General features: G+C 47.0%; 1 protein-coding gene across 3 annotated transcripts in view; it reads left to right on the plus strand.

Moving 5' to 3' along the window:
• The window catches only part of OCM (oncomodulin), a 92,648-nt gene that overhangs the window by 16,603 nt on the left and 51,192 nt on the right, over positions 1-24,853 (plus strand). Inside the window, exons 1-3 of one of the 3 annotated variants that reach the window (XM_063668081.1) lie at positions 15,765-15,910; positions 16,097-16,170; positions 17,051-17,123. In XM_063668081.1, coding sequence (XP_063524151.1) covers positions 15,825-15,910; positions 16,097-16,170; positions 17,051-17,123 — 233 coding nt within the window. In that variant the 5' untranslated portion in view covers positions 15,765-15,824. Of the gene's footprint in view, positions 1-15,764; positions 15,911-16,096; positions 16,171-17,050; positions 17,124-24,853 lie in introns of those variants that run through there. The other 2 variants (XM_054496096.2, XM_054496099.2) reach the window with 2 other exon arrangements.

Genomic DNA, 24,853 nt, shown 5'->3' on the forward strand with positions numbered 1-24,853 from the left:
GTATGCACCACCATGACCAGCTGATTTTTTAAAATTACTATTTATTGTAGAGACAGGGTCTTGCTATGTTGCCCAGGTTGATCACAAACTCCTGGGCTCAAGCAATCCCCCCACCCACCTTGGTCTCCTAAAGTGCTGGGATTATCGATGTGAATGGCAACACCTGGCTATAATGCCTCTTAAGCTCTGACAACTTTCTTTGAAGTCTGCTTTGTTTAGTATTATCATGGTATAGCTTTCTCCACCTCATTTATTTATTTAGAGAGGGCATCTCGCTCTGCCACCCAGGCTGGAGTGCACTGGTGCCATTTTGGCTCATTGCAATCTCTGCCTCCCGGGTTCAAACGATTCTCCTGCCTCAGCCTCCCGAGTAGCTGGGACCACAGGTGCACACCGCCATGCCCGACTAATTTTTGTATTTTTTTTAGTAGAGACGGGGGTTTCACCATGTTGGCCAGGCTGGTCTCGAACTCCCGACCTCAGGTGATCCGCCTGCCTCGGCCTCCCAAAGTGCTGAGATTAGAGGCGTGAGCCACCATGCCCGGCTGACTTTTTAAAAAAACACCTTCTACAAAGCTTCTGGATTTTTTTTGCATTTTATTATGCCTTGTAATTTTTTTTCCTGATAACTGGACATAATTTATTGGGTAAAAGGAGCTGCTATAAATAGACCTGGGGGAAAGTGGTGGTAAGGTGTGGGAGGAGAAGCCTTCTATAATAGTCCTCTGAGCAGGTCTTAATCTTTGTTTTAAATTATTATTTTTTAAAAGAGACGAGGTCTCACTATATTGCTCAGGCTGGTCTTAAACTCTTGAGCTCAAGCAATCCTCCCACCTCAACCTCCCAAAGTACTGGGATTCTGGGCATGAGCCATTGTGCACGGCCAGATTTTTTTTTCTTTTTTTTTTTGAGACGGAGTCTCACTTTGTCGCCCAGGCTGGAGTGCAGTGTTGCGATCTCAGCTCACTGCAAGCTGCTCCTCCCGGGTTCATGCCATTCTCCTGCCTCAGCCTCCTGAGTAGCTGGGACTACAGGCGCCCGCCACCACGCCCAGCTAATTTTTTGTATTTTTAGTAGAGACGGGGTTTCACCGTGTTAGCCAGGATGGTCTCGATCTCCTGACCTCGTGATCTGCCCGCCTCGGCCTCCCAAAGTGCTGGGATTACAGGCGTGGGCCACCGTGCCCGGCTGTGCCCGGCCGGATCTTAATCCTTTAGTGAGCCTGTGCCTCTGGACTGGACTTCATAAGCGCTTATTAACACCCAAGTCACCCGCTGAGGCGGGACAGGATGGCTCCCGGGGGCTGGGGTTGCGTTTTTCCTTTTCTCCAGGTGGAAGGCTAGGGCCAGCTGCAGTTGGGTATTTTTCTTCCCCCCAGGTCAGGTAGGCACTGATGAAGCCCCAGCAGGTTCAGCTGTGGTTAAGTAGGTTCTCCTGAGGGTTGACCTTGTTAAGAACAGAAAACCTGGGCTTGTCTCTTTTCCCCCCTCCCTGCTGGAGGCACAAGAGGATTTTTCTCTAATATTCACTCTGAGAACCTGGTTGAGCCCCTGTAGGTAAAACATAAGAGCACAGGGTGCCCTGTCTGGGTCTGCTCGTAGTTAGTTTTCTTGTTTTTGTGACGGAGTTTTGCTCTTGGCGCTTAGGCTGGAGTGCAATGGCATGATCTCTGCTCACTGCAGGCTCCGCCTCCCGGGTTCAAGCGATTGTCCTGCCTCAGCCTCCCCAGTAGCTGGGACTACAAGTGTGTGCCACCACGCCCGGCTAATTCTTTGTATTTTTAGTAGAGACGGGGTTTCACCGTGTTAGCCAGGATGGTCTCGAACTCCTGACCTCATGATCCGCCTGTCTTGGCCTCCCAAAGTGCTGGGTTTACAGGCGTGAGCCACCGCGCCCGGCCCTGCTGGGAGTTACTTTATGTCTCAGACTTTCTCAGCGGGGCACAGCAATTCAGCTCTGCAGCCTTCTGCTCTTCCCACCCCTCTTCACTGGGTCCCGTGTGGTGTTCTGTCTGTGGGTTTCTACTCGGGTAAGTTTTAATTCTCTGTATCCTCTTGTCTCTCCAGTTTTGCGGCCGGGAGTTTGCCCTGTGACCTCCCTCCGCGGACGGATCTCAGAGGAGTTGTTGACTTTTCAGTTTGTTCAGCTTTTTACTTGTGAGCTCAGTGTGGTGACTTCCAAGATCCTTCTGTGCCAACCTGCAAGTCCTATCTGGCTGTTTTTAGGCACTTGGTCCACCCATGTGTGAAACCGTAGGGTTGTGGGGGTTTGATAAGGCTGGTGGATTTCTCCCCCATGAGCCTTGGTAGCTTTGGTCAGTTCTTGATGGAAGTGGGGATATTTAAATGAGCCTGTCAAATACGCTCCTGTAACATGAAGACATAGTTTTTTTAGGCCCAGAAATGGTGGCTCCAGCCTGTAATCCAGAACTTTGGAAGGCTGAGGCAGGAGGATCACTTGAGGCCAGGAGCTTGAGACCAGCCTGGGCAACATGGCAAACCCAGTCTTTTTTTTTTTTTTTTTTGAGATGGAGTCTTGCTCTGTTGCTCAGGCTGGAGTGCGCTGGCGCAATTTCGGCTCACTGCAACCTCCGCCTCCCGAGTTGAAGCTGTTCTCCTGTCTCAGGCTCCGAAGTAGCTGGGATTACAGGCGCCTGCCACCATGCCCAGCTAATTTGTGTACGTGTGTGTGTATGTGTGTGTGTGTGTGTGTGCATGTATATATATATATATATATATATATATATTTTTTTTTTTTTTTTAAATTGAGGTAGAGTCTCACTCTGTTACCCAAGCTGGAGTGTAGTGGCCAGATCTCAGCTCACTGCAACCTCCACCACCCGGGTTCAAGCAATTCTTGTGCCTCGGCCTCCTGAGGAGCCGGGACTTCAGGCGCGTGCCACCATGCCCAGCTAATTTTTTTGTATTCTTAGTAGAGACAAGGTTTCACCACGTTGGCCAGGCTGGTCTTGAACTCCTGACCTCAGGTGATCCGCTGGCCCCGATCTCCCAAAGTGCTGCGATTACAGGCATGAACTACCACACCTGGCCCCCAGTCTATTTTTTGAAGATTTTTGTTTTGTTTTGTTTTTGAGACAAGGTCTCACTCGCCAAGGCTGGAGTGCAGTGGCTCAATTATGACTCACTATAGCCTCGACCTCCCAGGCTCAGGTTATCCTCCCATCTCAGCCTCCTGGGTATCTGGGAGTACAGGCATGTGCCACCATGCCTGGCTAATTTTTTGTAGAGACAGGGTTTCACCATGTTGCCCCAGGTGGGTCTCAAACTTCTGGGCTCAAGCGATCCTCCTGCCTCGGCCTCCCAAAGTGCTGGGATTACAAGCATGAGCCACTGTGTCTGGCCTTTTAAAAAGTTTTTTCAGTACCTGCTATATGCTGGAAACTGTGCTAGATGCTGAGGATGCAGAAATGGATACTTTTCTGCCCCCAGGACATTTCTTGCTTGGAGAGGATTCATTCATCTTTTTTATTTTTTTGAGATGGAGTCTTGCTTTGTTGCCCAGGCTGGAGTTCAGTGGCACTATCTCGGCTTACTGCAACTTCCACCTCCCAGGTTCAAGCGATTCTCGTGCCTCAGCCTCCTGAGTAGCTAAGACCACAGGTGTGTGCCACCACACTCACCTAATTTTTTTGTATTTTTAGTAGAGACAGGGTTTCACCATGTTGGCCTTGAACTCCTGGCCTCAAGTGATCCGCCTACCTCGGTCTCCCAAAGTGCTGAGATTACACGTATCAGCCTCCGCTCCTGGCCCCCATTCATCTTTGAAGTGCAACCTCCAATGCTCCCTGCTCTGTTGATCTCAGCTTGTAGCATGTTCCTAAGGAGGCTACTGAGATATCCTCTGCTCCAGAGTTCATGGTTTTGAGTTAGACCAAGACATAGCCAAAAGGTAGCGCCGATATCAGGATGAGGTATCGAACCTCCCTACATCCCATGTTTACATTTCATATTGTTACCCTCTGCCCTGGAGAACTTCCTTGAGGCCAGGAGTTGGTGTCAGGAGACTGCAGAGAGAATATTTATTTCCCTTTCTTTTTTTTTTTTTGAGACAGAGTCTTGCTCTGTCGCCCAGGCTGGAGTGCAGTGGCAGTGGCATGATCTCAGCTCACTGCAAGCTCCACCTCCCGGGGTCACGCCATTCTTCTGCCTCAGCCTCCTGAGTAGCTGGGACTACAGCAGCCCGGCTATTTTTTTGTATTTTTAGTGGAGACGGGGTTTCACTGCATTAGTCAGGATTGTCTCGATCTCCTGACCTCGTGATCCACTCATCTCGGCCTCTCAAAAGTGTTGGGATTACAGGCGTGAGCCACCGCGCCCGGCAAATATTTCCCTTTTACAGTCCCCAGCTGATAAAAGAGAAGGTGGTTCTTTGCACGCCGCCCTCAGAGGCAGAGAAGGATGTAATCCCATGAAGACGTGTTTAATAAATGAGGAATTCTTGCCACAGCTCTGTGGTATCTGATATCACCATCTCTACATTCATCCCTGGCTGACTTGCTCTTCCTGCATCAATCAAAATATTCTTTTTTGTTCCTAATAACGTAGGACAAAGCCTCTGATTAAATCAGCCAAAAACCCAGCAGCCCAAGTGGATGTTCCCTGCTATCTTATTGGTATCAAAGTTCCATTGTATTTCCAAATGACAAAAAAATAGGTACAAGGCTATGAAATCAATCTGAATGGTCAACGACTTTGTTTGTTTCTGTTGGGTTTTGTTTAATCCGAGAGGTTGGACTCAGTGCTGTTGCCACTTGGCTCCAGAGCACTGTGATTCTGCGGTTCTGTGTTGCTATGGGGATGAGATGATGTGATTCAAATGCACAGCATGTTCTGTTGCTAAGGTAATTACAGGCATCCTCACCCTCTTGATCAGGGCTGGCTTTGCCGCAGATTTTAGCCATGGATAAACTGAGCATGAGGTCTTGGGTGCAGACAGACAAGGAAAAATAAGCCTTGTGTGGAAAGTTTTAGAGGAAGTTTGCCATTTCTTTTCTTTCTTTCTTTTTTTTTCCTGAGATGGAGTCTCACTCTGTTGTCCAGACTGGAGTACATTGGCGCCATCTCAGCTCACTGCAACCTCTGGCTCCCGGGTTCAAGCGATTCTCCTGCCTCAGTCTCCCAAGTAGCTGGGATTACAGGCATGTGCCACCATGCCCAGCTAATTTTTTTTTTTTATTTTCACCATGTTGGCCAGTGCTCCAGTGCTCGCACTCCTTACCTCAGGTGATCCACCTGCCTCAGCCTCCCAAAGTGCTGGGATTATGGGTGTGAGCCATCGTGCCCGGCCAGAGGAAGTTTTTAAAAAAATATACTTGCTGCTGGACGTGGGTGACCGCATGGTGACAGCCAGCAGAGTGGACACCATGATTACTTGTGTCTTCAAGGAAGTGGCCAGTGACTGCTGTTTCGCAGGAGCCCGATGGTCTGATGCGTAGATGGCTTGCCCAGAACCGCTGGCTGGCAGAGAGACCCAGAAAGTTTGAGTGCTCTGGGAAGTATCAGAACCTTTCCTATTTGCAGTCCAAGGGGAAGGGGATTGAGTGAAAAGGGACATGAAGGAACTTTCTGAGAGCATGGGCACTGCCGTATCCTGATTGGGTTTCAGTTACATGGGTTTCTAAACCCATCAAACTGCACACTTAGGTTCTGTGTGTTCGCATACAATGTGCATTTCATCAATAAAAGCAATCCTCCAGCTCTTTTAGGATGAGAAGGGAGGTGAGGGAGGGAAGATGAGGATAGAAGTGGGAGTGTGATGATCCTCCCGCCTCAGCCTCCCAAAGTGCTAGGATTACAGGCGTGAGCCACCATGCCCGGCCTATTTACTTATTATTTTAAGATAGAGTCTTGCTCTGTTACACAGGCTGGAGTGCAGTGGTGCAATCACAGCTGACTGCAGTCTTGAACTCATGGTTTGGAGGAGGTTTGTTCAAGCAATCCTCCCACCTCAGCCTCCCAAGTAGCTGGGACAACAGGCATACATCACCATGCCTGGCTAATCTTTAAATTTTTTGTAGAGATGGGATGTCGCTATGTTGCACAGGCTGGTCTGGAACTCCTGGCCTCAAATGATCCTCCCACCTCAGCCTCCCAAAGTGCTGGGATTGCAGGCCTGAGCCACAGCGCCCCACCAAGAGTGGAGTTTTGAATTACAGTAGTCTCCCCTCTTATTAACAGTTTCAGTTACCCGAGGTCAACCGCAGTCCAAAAATCCTAAATGGAGAAAAGAGAAAGCAATCCTTCAGACTAGGCAGGGAGAAAGCCTTGAAGAACTGCAGGAGAGCAGCCCTCTCCTGTCTCTGGACAAGACTGTTTCACATGCTAGAGAGCTGGCTTAGCATTTGCTACAATGTGCGTTCCCTGCTTTTTGGGGGCAGGGCATGAAGCTTGGGCTTGGGTTTCATATACACGACCCTGCAGGAGCCTCTGAGGATGTCAGTGCCAGCCTCACCCTCCTTTGCCCTCAGTCCAGGCCATCTGAGTTTCTTGTCCTCTTTCCTTCCAGGACTGGGACACAGTGTCCAGAGAGCATAGCATTGGAGTAGGAGGTTGGGAAGCAGATTTCTAGTCCCTACCTGGTATGGTTAGGGTTTGGGTCCCAGCCCAGAATCTCATCTTGAATTGTAATCCCATAATCCCCACGTGTGAAGAGCGGGACAGGTGGAGGTAATCGGATCATGGGGGCAGTTTCCCCCATTCTGCTCTCCTGATAGTGAATGAGTCTTGAGGTGTCTGATAGTTTTATAAGCACTGGCATTTCCCCTGCTTGCACTCACTCCATCCTGCCTCCTGAGAAGGTGTCTGCTTCTCCTTTGCCTTTTGCCATGACAGTAATTTTCCTGAGGCCTTCCCAGCAATGTGGAGCTGTGAGTCAATTAAACCTCTTTCCTTCATAAATTACCAAGTCTTGGGTTTGTTTATTTATTCTTTTTTTTTTTTTTGAGTCCAAGTCTCACTGTCGCCCAGGCTGGAATGCAGTGGTGTGATCTCAGTTCACTGCAACCTCTGCCTCCTGGGTTCAAGTGATTCTCCTGCCTCAGCCTCCAGAGTAGCTGGGATTACAGGTACCCGCCACCATGCCTGGCTAATTTTTGTATTTGTAGTAGAGATGGGGTTTCACCATGTTAGCCAGGCTGGTCTTGAATTCCTTACCTCAAGTGATCTGCCTGACTTGCCCTCCCAAAGTGCTGGGATTATAGCCGTGAGCCACTGTGTATTTCTTTTCTTTCTTTTTTGAGACGGAGTCTCGCTCTGTCACCCAGGCTGGAGGGCAGTGGCTCAATCTCAGCTGGCTGCAAGCTCCGCCTCCCGGGTTCATGCCATTCTCCTGCCTCAGCCTCCTGAGTAGCTGGGACTACAGGCGCCCACCACCACACCCGGCTAATTTTTTGTATTTTTAGTACAGACGGGGTTTCACCGTGTTAGCCAGGATGGATTCTATCTCCTGACCTCGTGATCCATCTGCCTCGGCCTCCCAAAGTGCTGGGATTACAGGCCTGAGCCACCATGCCTTGCCTATGGGTATTTCTTTATAGCAGTGCGAGAACGGACGAATACACTACCTGGCCACTAACTTACTGAACATTGGCTAAACAATCTGGGCTACAGTTTCCCCAGGTGCAGAACAAGGTTAGTTGCTCTCAGGGCTACCATGAGGGGACAAAGCTCACTGGAGGTGTCATGTATACAAAGGTGAAACAGGTGCTCGGCAGAGGAGACAGGAGGCTGCCTTAAAAAAAAAAAAAAAAAAAAAGGCAGGGGGTTGTTGAAAAAACATTGGCAGCCACCAGGCAGTCAGGAGCCTCCATGGCTTCTAGTTTTGGAGGAATGAAGAAATTCATCTTGGTGGCTTACACCTGCAGTCCTAGCACTTTGGGAGTCTGAGGCAGGAGGATCGCTTGAAGCCTAGAGTGCAACACCAGCCTGGGCAACAGAGTGAAACCTTGTCTCTACAAAAGATACAAAAATTAGCCAGGCATGGTGGTGTGTGCCAGTACTCCCAGATACTTGGTAGGCTGAGGTGGGAGGATCTCTTGAGTCCAGAAAGTTGAGGCTGCAGTGAGCTTTAACTGCGCCACTGCACTCCAGCCTGAGCAACAGTGAGACCCTGCCTCTGAAAAGTGAAAAGGAAAACATTGGAATATAAAAATGTATTATTTATATGTAATATATAAAATGTGTTATAGGCCCAGTGTGACAGCTCACGCCTGTAATCCCAGCACTTTGGGAGGCTGAGGTACACAGATCACTCGAGGTCAGCAGTTCAAGACCAGCGTGGCCAATATGGTGAAACCCCGTCTCTACTAAAAATACAAAAAAATGGCCAGGCATGGTGGCTCACCCCTGTAATCCCAGCACTTTGGGAGGCTAAGGCAGGCAGATCACCAGGTCAAGAGATCGAGACCATCCTGGCCAACATGGTGAAACCTCATCTCTACTAAAAATACAAAAATTAGCTAGGCGTGGTGATGTGCACCTGTAGTCCCAGCTACTTGGGAGGCTGAGGCAGGAGAATCGCTAGAACCTGGGAGGCAGAGGTTGCAATGAGCCAAGATTGCGCCACTGCACTCCAGCCTGGGCGACAGAGCGAAACTTTGTTTCAAAAAAAAAAAAAAACAAAATTAGCCGGGCATGGTGACACATGTCTGTAATCCTAGCTACTTGGGAGGCTGAGGTGGGGAGATCACTTGAATGTGGGAGGCAGAGGCTGCAGTGAGCCCAGATTGCCCCACTTTACTCCAGTCTGGGTGACAGAGCAAGACTCTCTCAAAAAAAAAAAAAAAAGGGTGGCCGGGCACAGTGGCTTATGCCTGTAATCCCAGCACTTTGGGAGGCTGAGGCAGGTGGATCAGGAGGTCAGCTCGAGACCATCCTGGCTAACACGGTGAAACCCTGTCTACTAAAAATACAAAAAATTAGCCGGGCTTGGTGGCGGGTGCCTGTAGTCCCAGCTACTCGGGAGGCTGAGGCAGGAGAATGGCGTGAACCCGGGAGGCGGAGCTTGCAGTGAGCTGAGATCGCGCCACTGTACTCCAGCCTGGGCAACAGAGAGAGACTCTGTCTCAAAAAAAAAGATATTATCTGTTACACATTATATATGATATAAACTATATATAATATGAACTATATGATATAAAGATCTTTATAATATAAAACATTTTATATAATACACAGTATTATACATAGTATATAATACAAACCATATTAGATAAAATATACAAACGATATATAAAATATATTTTGTAGTTTATATATAAATAGTTTTGTATTTATATATTTTTATATAAATACAAAAATCTGCTGGGTGTGGTGGTGTGCGCCTGTAGTCCCAGCTACTTGGGAGGCTGAGGCAGGAGAATCGCTACAACCTGGGAGGCAGAGGTTGCAATGAGCTAATATATATAAACATTTATATTACATATAAAATATATTTATGCAATATATTACATATAAATAACATTTTATATTTTATATAATACTTTTTTTTTTTTTTGAGACAAAGTCTTACTCTGTTACCCAGGCTAGAGTGCAATGGCATGATCTCAGCTTGCTGCAGCCTCCGCCTCCCGGGTCAAGTGATTCTCCTGCCTCAGCCTCCAGAGTAGCTGGGATTATAGGCACCTGCCACCACACCCAGGTAATTTTTGTATTTTTAGTAGAGATGGGGTTTCACCATGTTGGCCAGGCTTGTCTCGAACTCCTGATGTCAGGTGATCCACCCACCTTGGCCTCCCAAAGTGCTGAGATTACAGGCGTGAGACACTACGCCTGGCCTATTTTATATTTATATTTTATATATCCATATTTTTATATTTTGCATAGAAATATATATTTTATATTATAAATATATATATTCATTATATATAATATATATAAAATATCAAACCATGGAGACAATGTTAAGCATCTTCCCAGTACATGCCCCTGATAAAATGCCATTTTTCCTGTTGCTGTTTTTTCCCAGCGGAGACCTGGAAACAGGATGGCACAGAAGACCCAGAATGAGCCAGTGCGGTTAACAAGAGGAAGCACATGAATTGGAAAGTTCAGTGAGCTCTTGTTTAGCTAATAGGATCCATACATCACTAGTGATATTTTCCTTCATTCTCTTGTGATCCATAGATTCCTTCTCCCTCTTTTCCTTTCTTCCCTCCCTCTCTCTCTTTGCATTTTATTTGTAGAAAAAAGTGTAGAATTTCTTACAGCCTGGATTTTGCAGATTGTCTCATTGTGGTATGATTTGACACATTTTTCTGCTGCCTTGTATGTCCTGTAATTTGTTAATTAGATCAAGAGGCTTAGACTCAAATTCTTTTTTTTTTCCAGGATTACTCATGGGTGATGTCGTGTATAGCCATGTAGATGGACGAGATGTCTGGTTTTCTTTTTTTTTTTTTTTTTTTTTTTCAAAAAGATGTCAGAAGTCATTGGTGATCATTACCTCAGGGTGTTTTTGTTTGTTTTTGAGACGGAGTCTCGCTCTGTCACTCAGGCTGGAGTGCAGTGGCACAATCTCAGCTTACTGCAGCCTCCGCCTCCCAGGTTCAAGTGATTCTCCTGCCTCAGCCTCCCCAGTAGGTGGGAACAATGATATTAATAATCATGTTACATGTGGATGTCTTAGTATGATTTTATATGATTGATAGTAGCAGGATGATACTTTATGTTTACATTGATTTGTTACAATATATGTTTATTCTGCTTTTCAAGTAAATGGAAAAAATGAACATCTATAAGCAGGGTTATATATATATATATGTGTGTGTGTATATATATATATATTTTTTTTTTTTTTTGAGACAGAGTCTCACTCTGTGGACTGCAGTGGTGCGATCTTTACTCACTCCAATCTCTGCCTACTGGGTTCAAGCAATTCTCCTGCCTCAGCCTCCCCAGTAGCTGGGACAACAGGCATGTACCACCACGCCCAGCTAACTTTTGTATTTTTATTATTTATTTATTTATTATTTATTTTTTTTGAGGTGGAGTCTTGCTCTGTCACCCAGGCTGCAGTGCAGTGGCACAATCTTGGCTCACTGCGCAACTTCTGCCTCCCAGGTTCAAGCAATTCTCCTGTTTTGGCCTCCCGAGTAGGTGGGGCTACAGGTGTCCGCCACCACACTTGGCTTATTTTTCTTTGTTTTTGGTAGAGACAGGGTTTCACCATGTTGGCCAGGCTGGTTTTTGAACTCTTGACCTCAAGTGAGGTCCGCCTCGGCCTCCCAAAGTGTTGGGATTATAGGTATGAGCCACTGTGCCCAGCCAATAAGCAGGGCAATTAGAGTCCCTTGTCTCCAGCCCTATGCAGCATATCCAGGCAGCTATTGCTGCTTATTATTTCTTTTCCCATCCCTAGAACAGCAAAGGTTTATCCTCTGGTGAAATGGAGAAAATGAAAACATTAACTTCAACACTATGCATAGTTTAACTCAGGTGGGAGGGAACTCCTGGTTAATATCACTCATCTGTTTCACTTGTTCCCCCAGCGTTCCCTGCATCCTATCTTCTCCCTGTGGTGGAGACCGCTGGTTATTTCTCAGTGTCTGTTCTCTCCTTCTAATGCAATAGAGCCTTCAATTTTTAGCTAGGGAACGTTGCCCTCCCAGAATGGAGACTCCATTTTCCAGCCTTCTTTGTAGATGGAGGTGGCCACATAACTGAGATCTGTTCAATGGGATATAAGCAGAAGTGACTTGTGCCTTTTCTGAATCAAGCTCTTAAAGGGCATTCGGGCTGGGTATGGTGGCTCATGTCTGTAATCCTAGCACTTTGTAAAGCTAAGGGGGGGCAGATCACTTGAGGTCAGGAGTTCGAGTCCAGCCTGGCCAACATGGTGAAACCCTGTTTCTGCTAAAAATACAAAAATCAGCCAGGCATCGTGGCGGGTGCTTGTAATCCCAGCTGCTCGGGAGGCTGAGACAGGAGAATTGCTTGAACCCAGGAGGCAGAGGTTGCAGTGAGTCGAGATCCCACCACTGCAGTCTAGACTGGGCAACAGAGCGAGACTCCATCTCGAAAAAAAAAAAAAAAGTTGGGGTGGGGGGCATTCTATCCCCTTCCTTTTCCCCTCTTACTGCTGGCTGAAATACAGACCTGGCCATCTTGAGCCATACCTGCTCTAGGGATGGTAGAGCAGTTTTGTTTTTTTTTTTTGAGACACTGTCTTGCTCTGTTGCCCAGACTGGAGCTCAGTGACACGATCATGGTTTATTGTAGTGCTTTGACCTCCTAGGCTCAAGCAATCCTCCCATCTCAGCCTCCCGAGGAGCTGGGAATACAGGTGCATGCCAGCATGCCCGGCTAATTTAAAAAAATTTTTGATAGGGAATCTCACTCTGTCGCCCAGGCTGGAGTGCAGGGGCACGATCTCGGCTCACTGCAAGCTCTGCCTCCCAGGTTTACGCCATTCTTCTGTCTCAGCCTCCCGAGTAGCTGGGACTACAGGCGCCCGCCACCAAGCCCGGCTAAGTTTTTGTATTTTTATTAGAGACGCGGTTTCACCATGTTAGCCAGGATGGTCTCAATCTCGTGACCTCGTGAGCTGCCTGTCTCGGCCTCCCAAAGTGCTGGGATTACAGGCATGAGAAAGAAAAAGTTGTTTAGAGATGATGTCTTGCCATGTTGCCCAGGCTGGTCTTGAACTGTGCTCAATCGATCCTCCCACCGTAGCCTCCCAAAGTGCTGGGATTACAGGTGTGAACCACCAAGCCCAGCTAGAGCACTCATTTAGGAGTCTAGTTTTCTGACTCCTTTGGAGCCACATGGATTTTTTTGATGAGAAATCATCATTGGTGATTTCTTTTTTATTTTTTTGAGATAGTCTCACTCTGTTGCCCAGGCTGGGGATTAGTGGCATGATCTTGGCTCTCTGCAACTTCTACCTTCTGGGTTCAAGCAATCCTCCTGCTGTAGCCTCCCAAGTAGCTAGGACTACAGGTGTGCACTACCACACCTGGCAAAATTTTTTTTTTTTTTTTTTTTTTTGAGACAGAATCTTGCTCTGTTGCCAGTCTGGAGTGCAGTGACATGATCTTGGCTCACTGCAACCTCTGCCTCCTGGGTTCAAGCGATTCTCCTGCCTCAGCCTCCTGAGTAGCTGAGACTACAGGTGCCCACCACCACACCCAGCTAATTTTTGCATTTTTAGTAGAGACGGGATTTCACCATGTTGGCCAGGATGGTCTTGATCTCTTGACCTCAGGATCCACCTGCCTTGCCTTGGCCTCCCAAAGTGCTGGGATTACAGTCATGAGCCACCACTACAGGCCATTTTTGTATTTTTTAGTAGAGACAGGGTTTCACCATGTTGCCCAGGCTGGTCTCGAACTCCTGGCCTCAAGTGATCCACCCACCTCAGCCTTCCAAAATGCTGGGATTACAGATATGAGCCACCACGTTCGGCTTTGTCAGTAATTTTTAGAGCACTTTTATTTTGGGAACTCTATTACAGCAGTTTTATCCGTGTCCTAAATAATATAGTTGCATATATTTTTAGCTCTCATTTTGTAATTAGAATTGGAATGTTCCCCTTCCCATTCATTTTATAGGAGTTTTCATGTTATCTTAATATTAGAAGATGATAGCTGTAAGAGTTTTATTTTCTCACTAGGGAAGAGAGGAAAAAATAAAATTAATAAACAAAAATTTTATGTTTGGAAAAATGAACAAGTGATAGACAAATCTCTAGTGACACTAATCAATATAAAAGAAACAAATTGTTGGAAAACTCTCTAAAAATAGATCTAGGAATTTAATTTCTTTTGTTACTGTTTCATAGCAACCATGAATTTATTGGGAAGAAAAACATTTTCAACCATTTAGTATTACTTTTTCTTTTCTTTCTTTCTTTTTTTTTTTTTTTTTTTGAGAGGGAGTCTCGATTTGTTGCCCATGCTAGAGGGCAGTGGCGCCGTCTATGCTCACTGCAACCTCTGCCTCCTGGGTTCAAGCAATTCTCCTGCCTCAGCTTCCCTAGTAGCTGGGATTACAGATGCCTGCCACCACACCCAGCTAATTTTTGTATTTTAGTAGAGACAGGGTTTCACCATGTTGGCCAGGCTGGTCTTGAACTCCTGACCTTGTGATCTGCCCGCCTTGGCCTCTCAAAGTGCTGGGATTACAGGCATGAGCCCCCTCCCCCAGCCTATTATTACTGTTTTTTTGAGACAGGGTCTCACTCTGTTGGTCAGGTTGGAGTGCAGTGGCGTGATCATGGCTCACTGCAGACTCAACTTCCCAGGTTCAAGCGATCCTCCTACCTTGGCCTCCCAAAGTGCTGGGATTACAGGTGGGAGCCACTGTACTAGCCTTTGTACCACTATAAAATAAAGTCAGCCCTTCATATTTGGAGGGGATTGGTTCCAGGACACAACCCCTTTGTATTAATTCATTTTCATACTGCTATAAAGAACTACCTGAGACTGGGTAATTTATAAAGAAAAGAGGTCTAATTGACTCACAGTTCCACAGCCTGTACAGGAAGCGTGGCTGGGGAGGCCTCAGGAAACTGACAATCATGGCAGAAGGCAAAGGGGAAACAGGAATGTCTTACATGGCCACGGCAGGAGGAAGAGAGAGAAAGACGGGAAGTGCTACACACTTTTAAACAACCAGCTCTCATGATAAGTCACTATCATGAGTACAGCACGAAAGGGGAAACCTACCGCCATGATCCAATCGCCTCCCACCAGACCCACCTCCAACACTGGGGATTATAATTTTCTTTTTTTTTTTCTGAGACAGAGTCTTGCTTTGTCACCCAGGCTGGAGTGCAGTGGTGCAATCTCATCTCGTTGCAACCTTTGCCTCCCGGCTTCAAGGAGTTCTTCTGCCTCAGCCCCCCAAATAGCTCGGATTACAGGCATGTACCGCCATGCCTGGCTAATTTTTGTATTTTTAGTAGAGACGAGGTTTCATCATGTTGGCCAGGGTGGTCTTGAACTCCTGACCTCAGGTGATCCGCCTGCCTCGGCCTCCCAAAGTGCTGGGTTTACAGGCATGAGCCACCGTACCCGTCCCCAAAAGGATTATTCTAAAAAGAGTCTACACCCACAAGATTTGTAAATGTATCATTTTTATAGAGATGATTTCTACTGTTTGTTTTGGTTTTGTTTTGTTTTTTTGAGATGGAGTCACACACTCGCTCAGGGCTGGAGTGCAATGGTGCGATCTCGGCTCACTGCAACCTTCGCCTGCTGGGTTCACGCCATTCTCCTGCCTCAGCCTCCTGAGTAGCTGGGATTACAGGCGTACACCACCACACCGAGCTAATTTTTTGTATTTTTAGTAGAGCTAGGGCTTCACCGTGTTAGCCAGGATGGTCTCGAACTCCTGACCTCATGATCTGCCCGCCTCAGCCTCCCAAAATGCTGGGATTAGAGGCATGAGCCACCGCGCCTGGCCTACTGTTCATAATTCTCTCCAGAACCACACGGTAGAAACCACAGGTAGAGTCTACGACAAGCTAGAAATCTATGTAGTTGAATGTGCAAAGGACTCCAATTCCTGATGTCCAAACCTGATCCAGGAAACCAGGAACAAAACCTTTTACAAAGAGAGAAAATCTTTTTGTAGAAACAAAAGGAAAAGCCGGCTGGGCATGGTGTCATTCACCCCCAGCTCTGTGTCAACCAGAGGCACGGCGCCACACCCTGCCAGCCCATGGCCACCTCCCACGTGACTGCAGCCGCGGCTGTGGCTGGAAGTGCAGGGTGGCCTAACCGGAAGCATGGCGTCGTGGGGGGTTCTGGGAGTTGTAGTCCCGGGGGGCTTCATTTACGCAGTGTTTTGAGGTGCAGGACTGCAATGCGGGCACTTCCGGACCCCAGACTGTTCCCACGGCGACTGATACCTCAGACACGCGTTGGAGGGGCGGCGCACTGGCTCCGGGGGTGTGCTGAGCACGAGCGTGGCCGGCACTCACTTGCTGCAGAGCCGGCACTGCACTGGGGTCCTGGGGGCGGCTCCTCCAGACGTCTCCGCGGGTTGTCTGGTGCTGCCGAGTTGGGCTAGGGGACGCTGCAGGTAGTGGGTCCCGAGCAGCGGCTGGCCCCTTATCTCACTGCCCCTCCCCGCAGCTCTGCCTCCTCGGACCCCACCGTCCTCTGGAAGCTCCCGCAGGGCACCTGCCGCTGTGACCACCTGGACGCAGGTGAGCCGGGGGCTTGTTCTCTGCCCAGGGGATCCCGCTCTTCCCCACGAGTGGGTTTGTTGCCGTCCCTTCCCCTGGAGCTTCTCTGCCCATCCAGGCCCCTGAACTCCACTGCACTGCGGTGCTTGGGTCTCTAGAAGGAGGAGGGGGGCTGTTGGGGAAAGTTCCCGTCTCTTGCAGAGGGTAAACCTCTTCTTCCTCTTCTACCTGGCTCATGCAGACCCCAGATCGCAGCCAGTGGTGGGCACTGAGCTAGGAGGGAAACGAAGGCAGGATGTGGAGGGGTTATTTCAGGCGTCTGGGCTCATTCAAAACATCTACTGAGTGCCTGAGTCCGATTTGGGGGAGCACAGAGCTGGGGTCCCTCGTTGGATGCAGTCCTACAGAGGTGTTGGTCACGTTAACGTGGGGGCGATGCAGGGGTAGGCGCCCTGTTAGTTACCCCAACTATCAGAATGCATGGACACCCAGGGGAGGGAGGATCAGTTTCAACTGGGGAAGGAGTGACTTCAGGTCAGACTTAAAGAAAAATATGATGTTGCAGATGAAAGGGCAATAGGGTCTTTGAGGACCAGGGAGGAGCATCCCTAAGGGGTAATGATGGGTGGTACTGAGGACTCGGCACAGGGGAGGTGCCCGGGGCCGTGAGGCTGGGGGCGGGGTGGGGAGCTGACCGGCAGGGTCCAAGGCTGGGGTCTCCCTCTTGCTCCAGCTGCAAATGCAGTACTTCAAGGCAGAGGCATGATCATATTTGGGTGTTGGTCAAAGTATCCCTGCAGGAAGTAGAGTCATGAGGGTTGGACTGAGGGTGTGAGAAAATTGAGTAGGCAGACGGGAGACGCCAGATGAAGGCAGTACAGTGCGAGCACCTCTTTTGCAGACGGGTGGCGGAGAAGGAGGCGACTGCGCCATTTGCGTGTAGACTGTTCTTTTCCAGCCCTTGGTGAAGAAAGGTAAGCAACACTTGGGGTGGTGTGATGTGATGGAGTTAGCGGAGGATGTCTGTCTTTGATGTTTTCTTTTTCTTTTTTTTTTTTTTTTAAGATGAAACTCAAGAGTTGGGGAAAGAATGAAACTGGTACTATGGTTTTAAATCTTGTTAAGACCAAATGTTTTTGTGGTGGTGGTGGTTTTTCTATCACGACTTGCGCTTGGGTCTTACTGAAAGACGTTTTTCTTTTCTTTTTTTTTTTTTTTTGAGACTGAGTCTCACTCTGTTGCCCAGGCTGGAGTGCAGTGGCACGATCTCAGTGCACTGCAACCTCCAACTCCCCGGTTCAAGCGATTCTCCTGCCTCAGCCTCCTAAGTAGCTGGGATTACAGGCGGGCGCCACCATGCCCGGCTGATTTTTGTACTTTTAGTAGAGACGGTTTCACCTTGTTGGTCAGGCTGGTCTCGAATTCCTGACCTCGTGATCCGCCCGCCTCGGCCTCCCAAAGTGCTCGGATTACAAGCATGAGCCACCTTGCCTGGACTGAAGGAGTTTTTCCTATGACATGTCCATAATTCTTTTTTGCTATTTTTGATTACTAATATTGGAAGAGATCTAAATACATAGCAAAGTAAAAGAAAATGGAGCCTTTGTACTCATGATCCAAATTGAGCAGATGTCAAAAGTTTACTTCATTCTGAGCCGAATGGATGTGGAAAAAAAAAAGTATGCTGGGTTCCGATTTTCTACAGAACTAAAACCTCCTAAATACTGTTGACGACCCTTAGTACTCTCCCTCACTGAGATTAAACTTAAAATTGCTACATATCTTTTATTTTGGGGGGTTGAGTCTCTTGTCGCCCAGGCTGGAGTGCAGTGGCCCGATCTGGGCTCACTGCAACCTCTGTCTCCCGAGTAGGTGGGATCACAGGCGCCCACCACTACACCTGGCTAATTTTTGTATTTTTGGTAGAGACGGGTTTCCCCATGTTGGGAAGGCTGGTGTTAAACACCTGACCTCAAGTGATCCACCCACCTTGGCTTCCTAGAGTGCTGGGATCACAGGCGTGAGCCACCGCACCTGGCCAAAGTTGATATATATCTACGTTTTTGTTTACTTACTAGACAGGAGTATAGCCATAAACAGTGTAAGATTGCTTTGTATGTTCATCACCTTTGCCTGTATTTCCTTCGGGGTTGTCTTTTTCTTATTTTTAGCATTTTTTTCATATATTTTAGATATAAATTCACTTTGAGTTAAGGATATTGCAAAAATCTTGAGTAGAATGGGATGAATTCCTGGTGTTTCCCCAATGGCTGTATTTTTTAGGATGGGTCCACTTAATGTTGAGTGGTTTATTCTGGTTTTCTGTTTGCCAGTCAATTTTAGTAATTTATATTTTCTAGGAAAGTGTCCCATTTAATTTTGAATTTATGGCCATTATTTAGAGTAATCTTACAAACCTCGACCATGGCCAGGCGCTGTGGCTCACGCCTGTAATCCCAGCACTTTGGGAGGCCAAGGCAGGTGGATCATTTGAGGTCAGGAGTTGGATACCAGCCTGGCCAACATGGTGAAACCCCGTGTCTACTAAAAATAACAAAAAAAAATTAGCTGGGCAGTAGTGGCGCATGTCTGTAATCCCAGCTACTCAAGAGGCTGAGGCAAGAGGATCGCTTGAGCCTGGGAGGTGGAGGTTGCAGTGAGCCGAGATCACGCCGCTGCACTCTTGTCTGGGCGACAGAGTTGAGACCCTATCTCAAAAAAAAAAAAAAAAAAAAAAAAAAAAAATCGAACCTCGACCGTATCTGAAATTGTCTTTTTCATGCCTTCTCTTGCTCAATTGTGCCTGGAATATGGTCAATTTTATTAATCTTAAATACAAACCAATTATTTTATTAGTTTTAATAAAACCTTTCCAAGAATTGATTTAAGTTTTTTTTTGTTTTTAACTTATTGTAGTCCTAATATATGTATTAAATAAAAAGAATGAAACTTAATGACATTCAGCTCAGGTGGTTAGCATATAAAAAAGAATAGGGGCTGGGCGTGGTGGCTCACGCCTATAATCCCAGCAATTTGGGAGGCTGAGGCAGGTGGATCACGAGGTCAGGAGATCGGACCATCCTGGCTAACATGGTGAGACCCTGTCTCTACTAAAAATACAAAAAATTAGCTGGGTGTGGTGGCGGGCACCTGTAGTCTCAGCTACTCGGGCGGCTGAGGCAGGAGAATGACGTGAACCCGGGAGGCGGAGCTGGCAGTGAGCCGAGATTGTGCCACTGCACTCCAGCCTGGGCAACAGAGCAAGACTCTGTCTCGAAAAAAGAAAAAACAAGCACAAACCCCCAAAGGTAAAAGCATATGAGGAGAAATTAAAAAGAAGAGAGGAACATTTACTCTGTTTTATGGAATAAAGTGTTTCCCCACTTAAAATAATAGAGCAGGTTAAAACAAAAAAATTTCTGCCACAAGTGTATCATCTGAATCTAATAATGAGACATTAAACCTAAATTGAATAATTTTTTTTTTTTTTTTTGAGACAGTCTTGCTCTGTTGCCCAGGCTGGAGTGCAGTGGTGTGATCTTGGCTCACTGCGACCTCTGCCTCCCAGGTTCAAGTGATTCTCCTGCCTCAGCCTCCCCAGTAGCTGGTATTACAGGCACCCACCACCACACCTGGCTAATTTTTGTAGTTTCAGTAGAGACAGGGTTTCACTATGTTGGCCAGGGTGGTCTTGAACTCCTAATCTCAGGTGATCCATCCACCTTGGCCTCCCAAAGTGCTGGGATTACAGGCGTGAGCCACCACGCCTGGCCTGTTTTATTTTCTAATAGAGACAGGAGTCTCGCTATGTTGCTCAGGCTGGCCTTGAACTCCTGGGCTCAAGGGATCCTCTCGCTTTGGTCTCCCTGAGTGCTGGGATTACAGGTGTGAGCCACCATGCCTGGCCCCAGTTGTTTGAATCATAGCCCAAGTGCATGCAGATTTGTAGTCATTTAGAGATCTCTTGCTGTGCATACCTGGGAAACTGCACCCAACATCTGCCGGCCATGTATAAGACCATGTGGCTATCAAGACCCCAAGGCTAGCTGGGCGCGGTGGCTCATGCCTTTAACCCCAGCATATTGGGAGGCTGAGGCAGGCGGATCACCTGAGGTCAGGAGTTCAAGACCAGCCTGGCCAACATGGGGAAACCCTGTCTCTACAAAAATTCAAAAATTAGCTAGGCATGATGGCAGGGGCCTGTAATCCCAGGTACTCGGGAGACTGAGGCAGGTGAATCGCTTGAACCCGGGAGGCGGAGGTTGGAGATCGTGCCACTGCATTCCAGACTGGGTGACAGAGCGAGATTCCATATCAAAAAAAAAAAAAAAAAAAAAAAAAAAGACCCTAAGGCTCTCAGAGATACCCAGGAGCTGTCCCTGCCCCCTCTCCTTCTGGGTAATGGCCCCCATGCCCCAGCCCTGGGCTGGCCTCTAGTGTGAGGGGCTTCCTGCCTGCACGAAGCCTCGCCCAGGTGCTGTCGTGTGTACCCTGCCACCTTGTGGTGGGACCTTTTTCATCAGCCCTGAAGTCCCTCCAGCCGCCTGCACAAACGTGGTAAAATGTTAATGTTTGGGAGATCTAGATGAGAAGGGTATTTGGAAATTCTTTGTACTATTCTTGAGACTTTCCTTTGAGTCTCAAGTCACTCAAGTAAAAAGTTAAAAAGCTAAAATCACTTATTGGAAAGGATTTGTTAAAAACAAACAAAAATTTGGTTTATATTTAAAACTAATAAATTTAGACAAACTTCAGTCTGCACTGATCGAGGGAGAATAGAAATCGGCTATTTTAGAATGGAAGAGATGATTTCAGATACAGTAGTTTTTTTTTTTTTTTTTTTTTGAGACGGGGTCTTGCTCTGTTGCCCAGGCTGGAGTGCAGTGGCGCGATCTTGGCTCCACCGCAACCTCCATCTCCCTGGTTCAAGCAATTCCCCTGCCTCAGCCTCTGGAGTAGCTGGGATTGCAGGCGCACGCCACCATGCCCGGCTAATTTTTTTGTATTTTTAGTAGAGATGGGGTTTCACTATGTTGGCCAGTCTGGTCTCGAACTCCTGACCTCAGGCAATCCGCCCGCCTCAGCCTTCCAAAGTGCTGGGATTACAGGCGTGAGCCACTGTGACTGGCCTCTTTTTTTTTTTTTTTTTTTTTGAGATGGAGTCTCCCTCTGTCGCCCAGGCTGGAGTGCAGTGGCATGATCTTGGCTCACTGCAATCTCCACCTCCTGGGTTGAAGCGATTCTCCTGCCTCAGCATCCCCGAGTAGCTGGGACTACAGGCACGTGCCACCATGTCCAGCTAATTTTTTTTATTTTTTTGTAGTTTTAGTAGAGACAAGGTTTTACCATGTTGACCAGGCTGGTTTTGAACTCTTGACCTGAGGTGATCTACCCGCCTTGGCCTCCCAAAGTGCTGGGATTACAGGCGTGAGCCACCGCACCTGGCCAGTAGATGTTTATAAAAAGTGAGATGTTACTATAAATCATTTAATGGCATAAATCTGAAATTAAGACACATTTGTAGAAAATTGTAAATTGCTAAAATTGACTGACATATACAAAACCCAAATAAACCACTTATACACATTGCAAAAGTCTTGAAGAGAGTTTGATAAAATTCCTAAAAAACATATAGGCTTGGTATTTCTTTGGGAATAATTTTGAGTATGGATTCATTTCATATTTAGTGGTTTAAATATTTTTTTGCATTCTTTTTCTAATTTTATTTTTTGAGTCAGTGGGATCTATGGAATGTATGTATTTTTCTTTTAGTATTCAGGATTGGTTTTGATGCTTGACTTTTTTATTTTTTATTTTTTTGAGATGGAGTTTCACTCTGTCACCCAGGCTGGAGTGCAGCAGTGCAATCCCGGCTCACTGCAACTTCTGCCTCCTGGATTCAAGTGATTCTCACGCCTCAGCGTTCCAAGTAGCTGGTATTACAAGTGCCCAGCACCACACCTGGCTAATTTTTGTATTTTTAGTAGAGACAGGGTTTCCCCATGTTGGCCATGCTGATCTCGAATTCCTGGCCTCAAGTGATCCACCCACCCTGGCCTCCCAAAGTGCAGGGATTACAGGCATGAGCCACTGTGTCTGGCCAAAATTGCTGTATATCTATGTTTTTGTTTATTTACTAGACAGGAGTGTAGCCATAAACAGTGTATAAGATTGCTTTGTATGTTTATCACCTTTGCCCATATTTCTTTTGGGGTTGTCTTTCTCATTTATTTTTAGCATTTTTTTCATATATTTTATATATAAATTCACTTTGTCTTATGAACACTGCAAAAATCTTGAGTGGAATGTGGTAAAATTCCTGGTGTTTCCCCAATGGCTGTATTTTTTAGGATGAATCCATTTCATTTAATGTTGAGTGGTTTATTCTGGTTTTCTGTTTGTCAGTCAATTTTAGTAATTTATATTTTCTAGAAAAGTATCCCATTTAATTTTGAATTTATAGAAATTATTTATAGTAACCTTACAATTATAAACCTCGACCGTATCTGAAATTGTCTTTTCCATGTGCACAAATGGTTTATCTTTGCCTTCTCTTACTCAATTGTGCCTGGCTTCTGGTCAATTTTATTAATCTTAAATACAAACCAATTATTTTATTAGATTTAATCAAACCTTTCCAAGAATTGATTTTAGTTTTTTCTTTTTAACGTATTATTAAAGTCCTAATACTTTTTTTTTTTTTTTTTTTTTTTGAGACGGAGTCTCGCTGTGTCGCCCAGGCTGGAGTGCAGTGGCGCGATCTCAGCTCACTGCAAGCTCCGCCTCCCGAGTTCTCGCCATTCTCCTGCCTCAGCCTCCCGCGTGGCTGGGATTGCAGGTGCCCGCCACCAAGCCCGGCTAATTTTTTTTTTTTTTTTTGTATTTTTAGTACAGACGAGGTTTCACCATGTTAGGATGGTCTCGATCTCCTGACCTCATGATCTGCCCACCTCAGATTCCCAAAGTGCTGGGATTACAGAAGTGAGCCACTGCACCCGGCTAGTCCTAATACATATGTTAAAATACAAGGAGTGAAACTTAATGACATTTAGCTCAGGTGGCTTCCATAGAAAAAAGAATAGGGAGCATCCACCCCCATTGTCCAGTCTGTGTCTTCTCGAAAAAGATATTTAAAAAAGAAAAAAAGCGCAAACCCCCAAAGGTAAAAGAGAATGAGCAGAAATTTAAAAAGAAGGGAGGAACATGGCCAGGCATGGGGGCTCACGCCTGCAATCCCAGCACTTTGGGAGGCCGAGGCAGCAAGATCACCTGAGGTCAGGAGTTCAAGACCAGCCTGGCCAACATGGCGAAACCCCATCTCTACTGAAAATACAAAAATTAGCTGGGCGTGGTGGCACGTGCCTGTAATCCCAGCTACTTGGGAGGCTGAGGCAGGAGAATCACTTGAACCCAGGAGGTGGAGGTTGCAGTGAGCTGAGATCACGCCACTGCACTGCAGCCTGGGTGACACTGTCTCAAAAAAAGAAAAAAATCTTTGATGGAGGATGTATTGGTTTCTCTTCCTTTTGTCTTTTTGGTTTTGGATTTTGTATTCGTTTGCAGCGCATCTCCGTGACATACACTTGCTGATGCTGACCTGAAATGGAGTTAACATCTGTTGGTTGCTTTGCTGCTTTTCAGTGGGTTGTTTTTTCCGTTTCCATCTCTGGCTAGTCTTGAAGGCTAGACTTGCATAGGACAGCAGAGACAAGGACATGAGCCAGTTCTGCTGAGCTGTTACTGTGTAAGGAGCAGGGAGCGCTGGAGGGTGGTTGAGCCGTGTCCAGCCAGGAGTTGAGTGGGCGGTGGGCTTGTCACCATGGTTACTGCAGCGGGCCACTAGCTTTACAATTCTGTAGCATCGCTTTGTGCTGCGAATGGGGCCTTCCGCTCTTGATCCCCTCCTCATGTTGACAGCTGCTGCTTGTATCTCCAGGCCTGTGGGTGGAGGGGTTCTCTTTGTCTTCTCAGTCCAGGGTGGGTCCTGGGTCTCTGAGTCACAGTGATCCTGTCCCTCCCCTTGTGTCAGGAGATCTTTAAGCCTGAGCCCAGGACATATTCCTGTCCCTGGTTCAAGGAGGAAGGCACAAGGTCTTGCCTGTTTTCTGGGGGCAACAGGGTTGACTGCCATTCCCCTGGCAGCTTGAGGTTTTTGTTCCTCAGAAGAGAAAATTCTGGAGGGGGCTTCGCATGTTTCCCTCCATGGCAGCCACATCCCTCCTCCAGACCTTCACTCCCAAGGAAGTCTCTCTGGTCTTCTGCCCAGCCCCGATCTTTCTCGTGAGCACCCAGGGAGCATTTGTATTAATCAATTTATTTTTATGTTTGTTTTTTTTGAGATGGAATCTTGCTCTGTTACCCAGGCTGGAGTGCAGTGGTGTGATCTGGGCTCACTGCAGCCTCCACCCGCTGAGTTCAAGCAATTATCCTGCTTCAGTCTCCTGTGTAGCTGGGATTACAGGCATGCAACACCACACCCGGCTAATTTTTGTATTTTTAGTAGAGACGGTTTTGCCATGTTAGCCAGGCTGGTCTTGAACTCCTGACCTCAAGTGATCCACTCGCCGTGGCCTCCCAAAGTGCTGGGATTACAGGCTTGAGCCACTGTGCCTGGCCCAGAATTTTTTCTTTATAGATGTATGTTTACAAACGTATTACATGTGCTGTAGTTTGTAGTCGATGTGTACAAACAAGAAACAGGCCG

The sequence above is a fragment of the Pongo pygmaeus genome, chromosome 6, assembly GCF_028885625.2.
Source record: "Pongo pygmaeus isolate AG05252 chromosome 6, NHGRI_mPonPyg2-v2.0_pri, whole genome shotgun sequence".
Taxonomy (NCBI): Eukaryota; Metazoa; Chordata; class Mammalia; order Primates; family Hominidae; genus Pongo; species Pongo pygmaeus.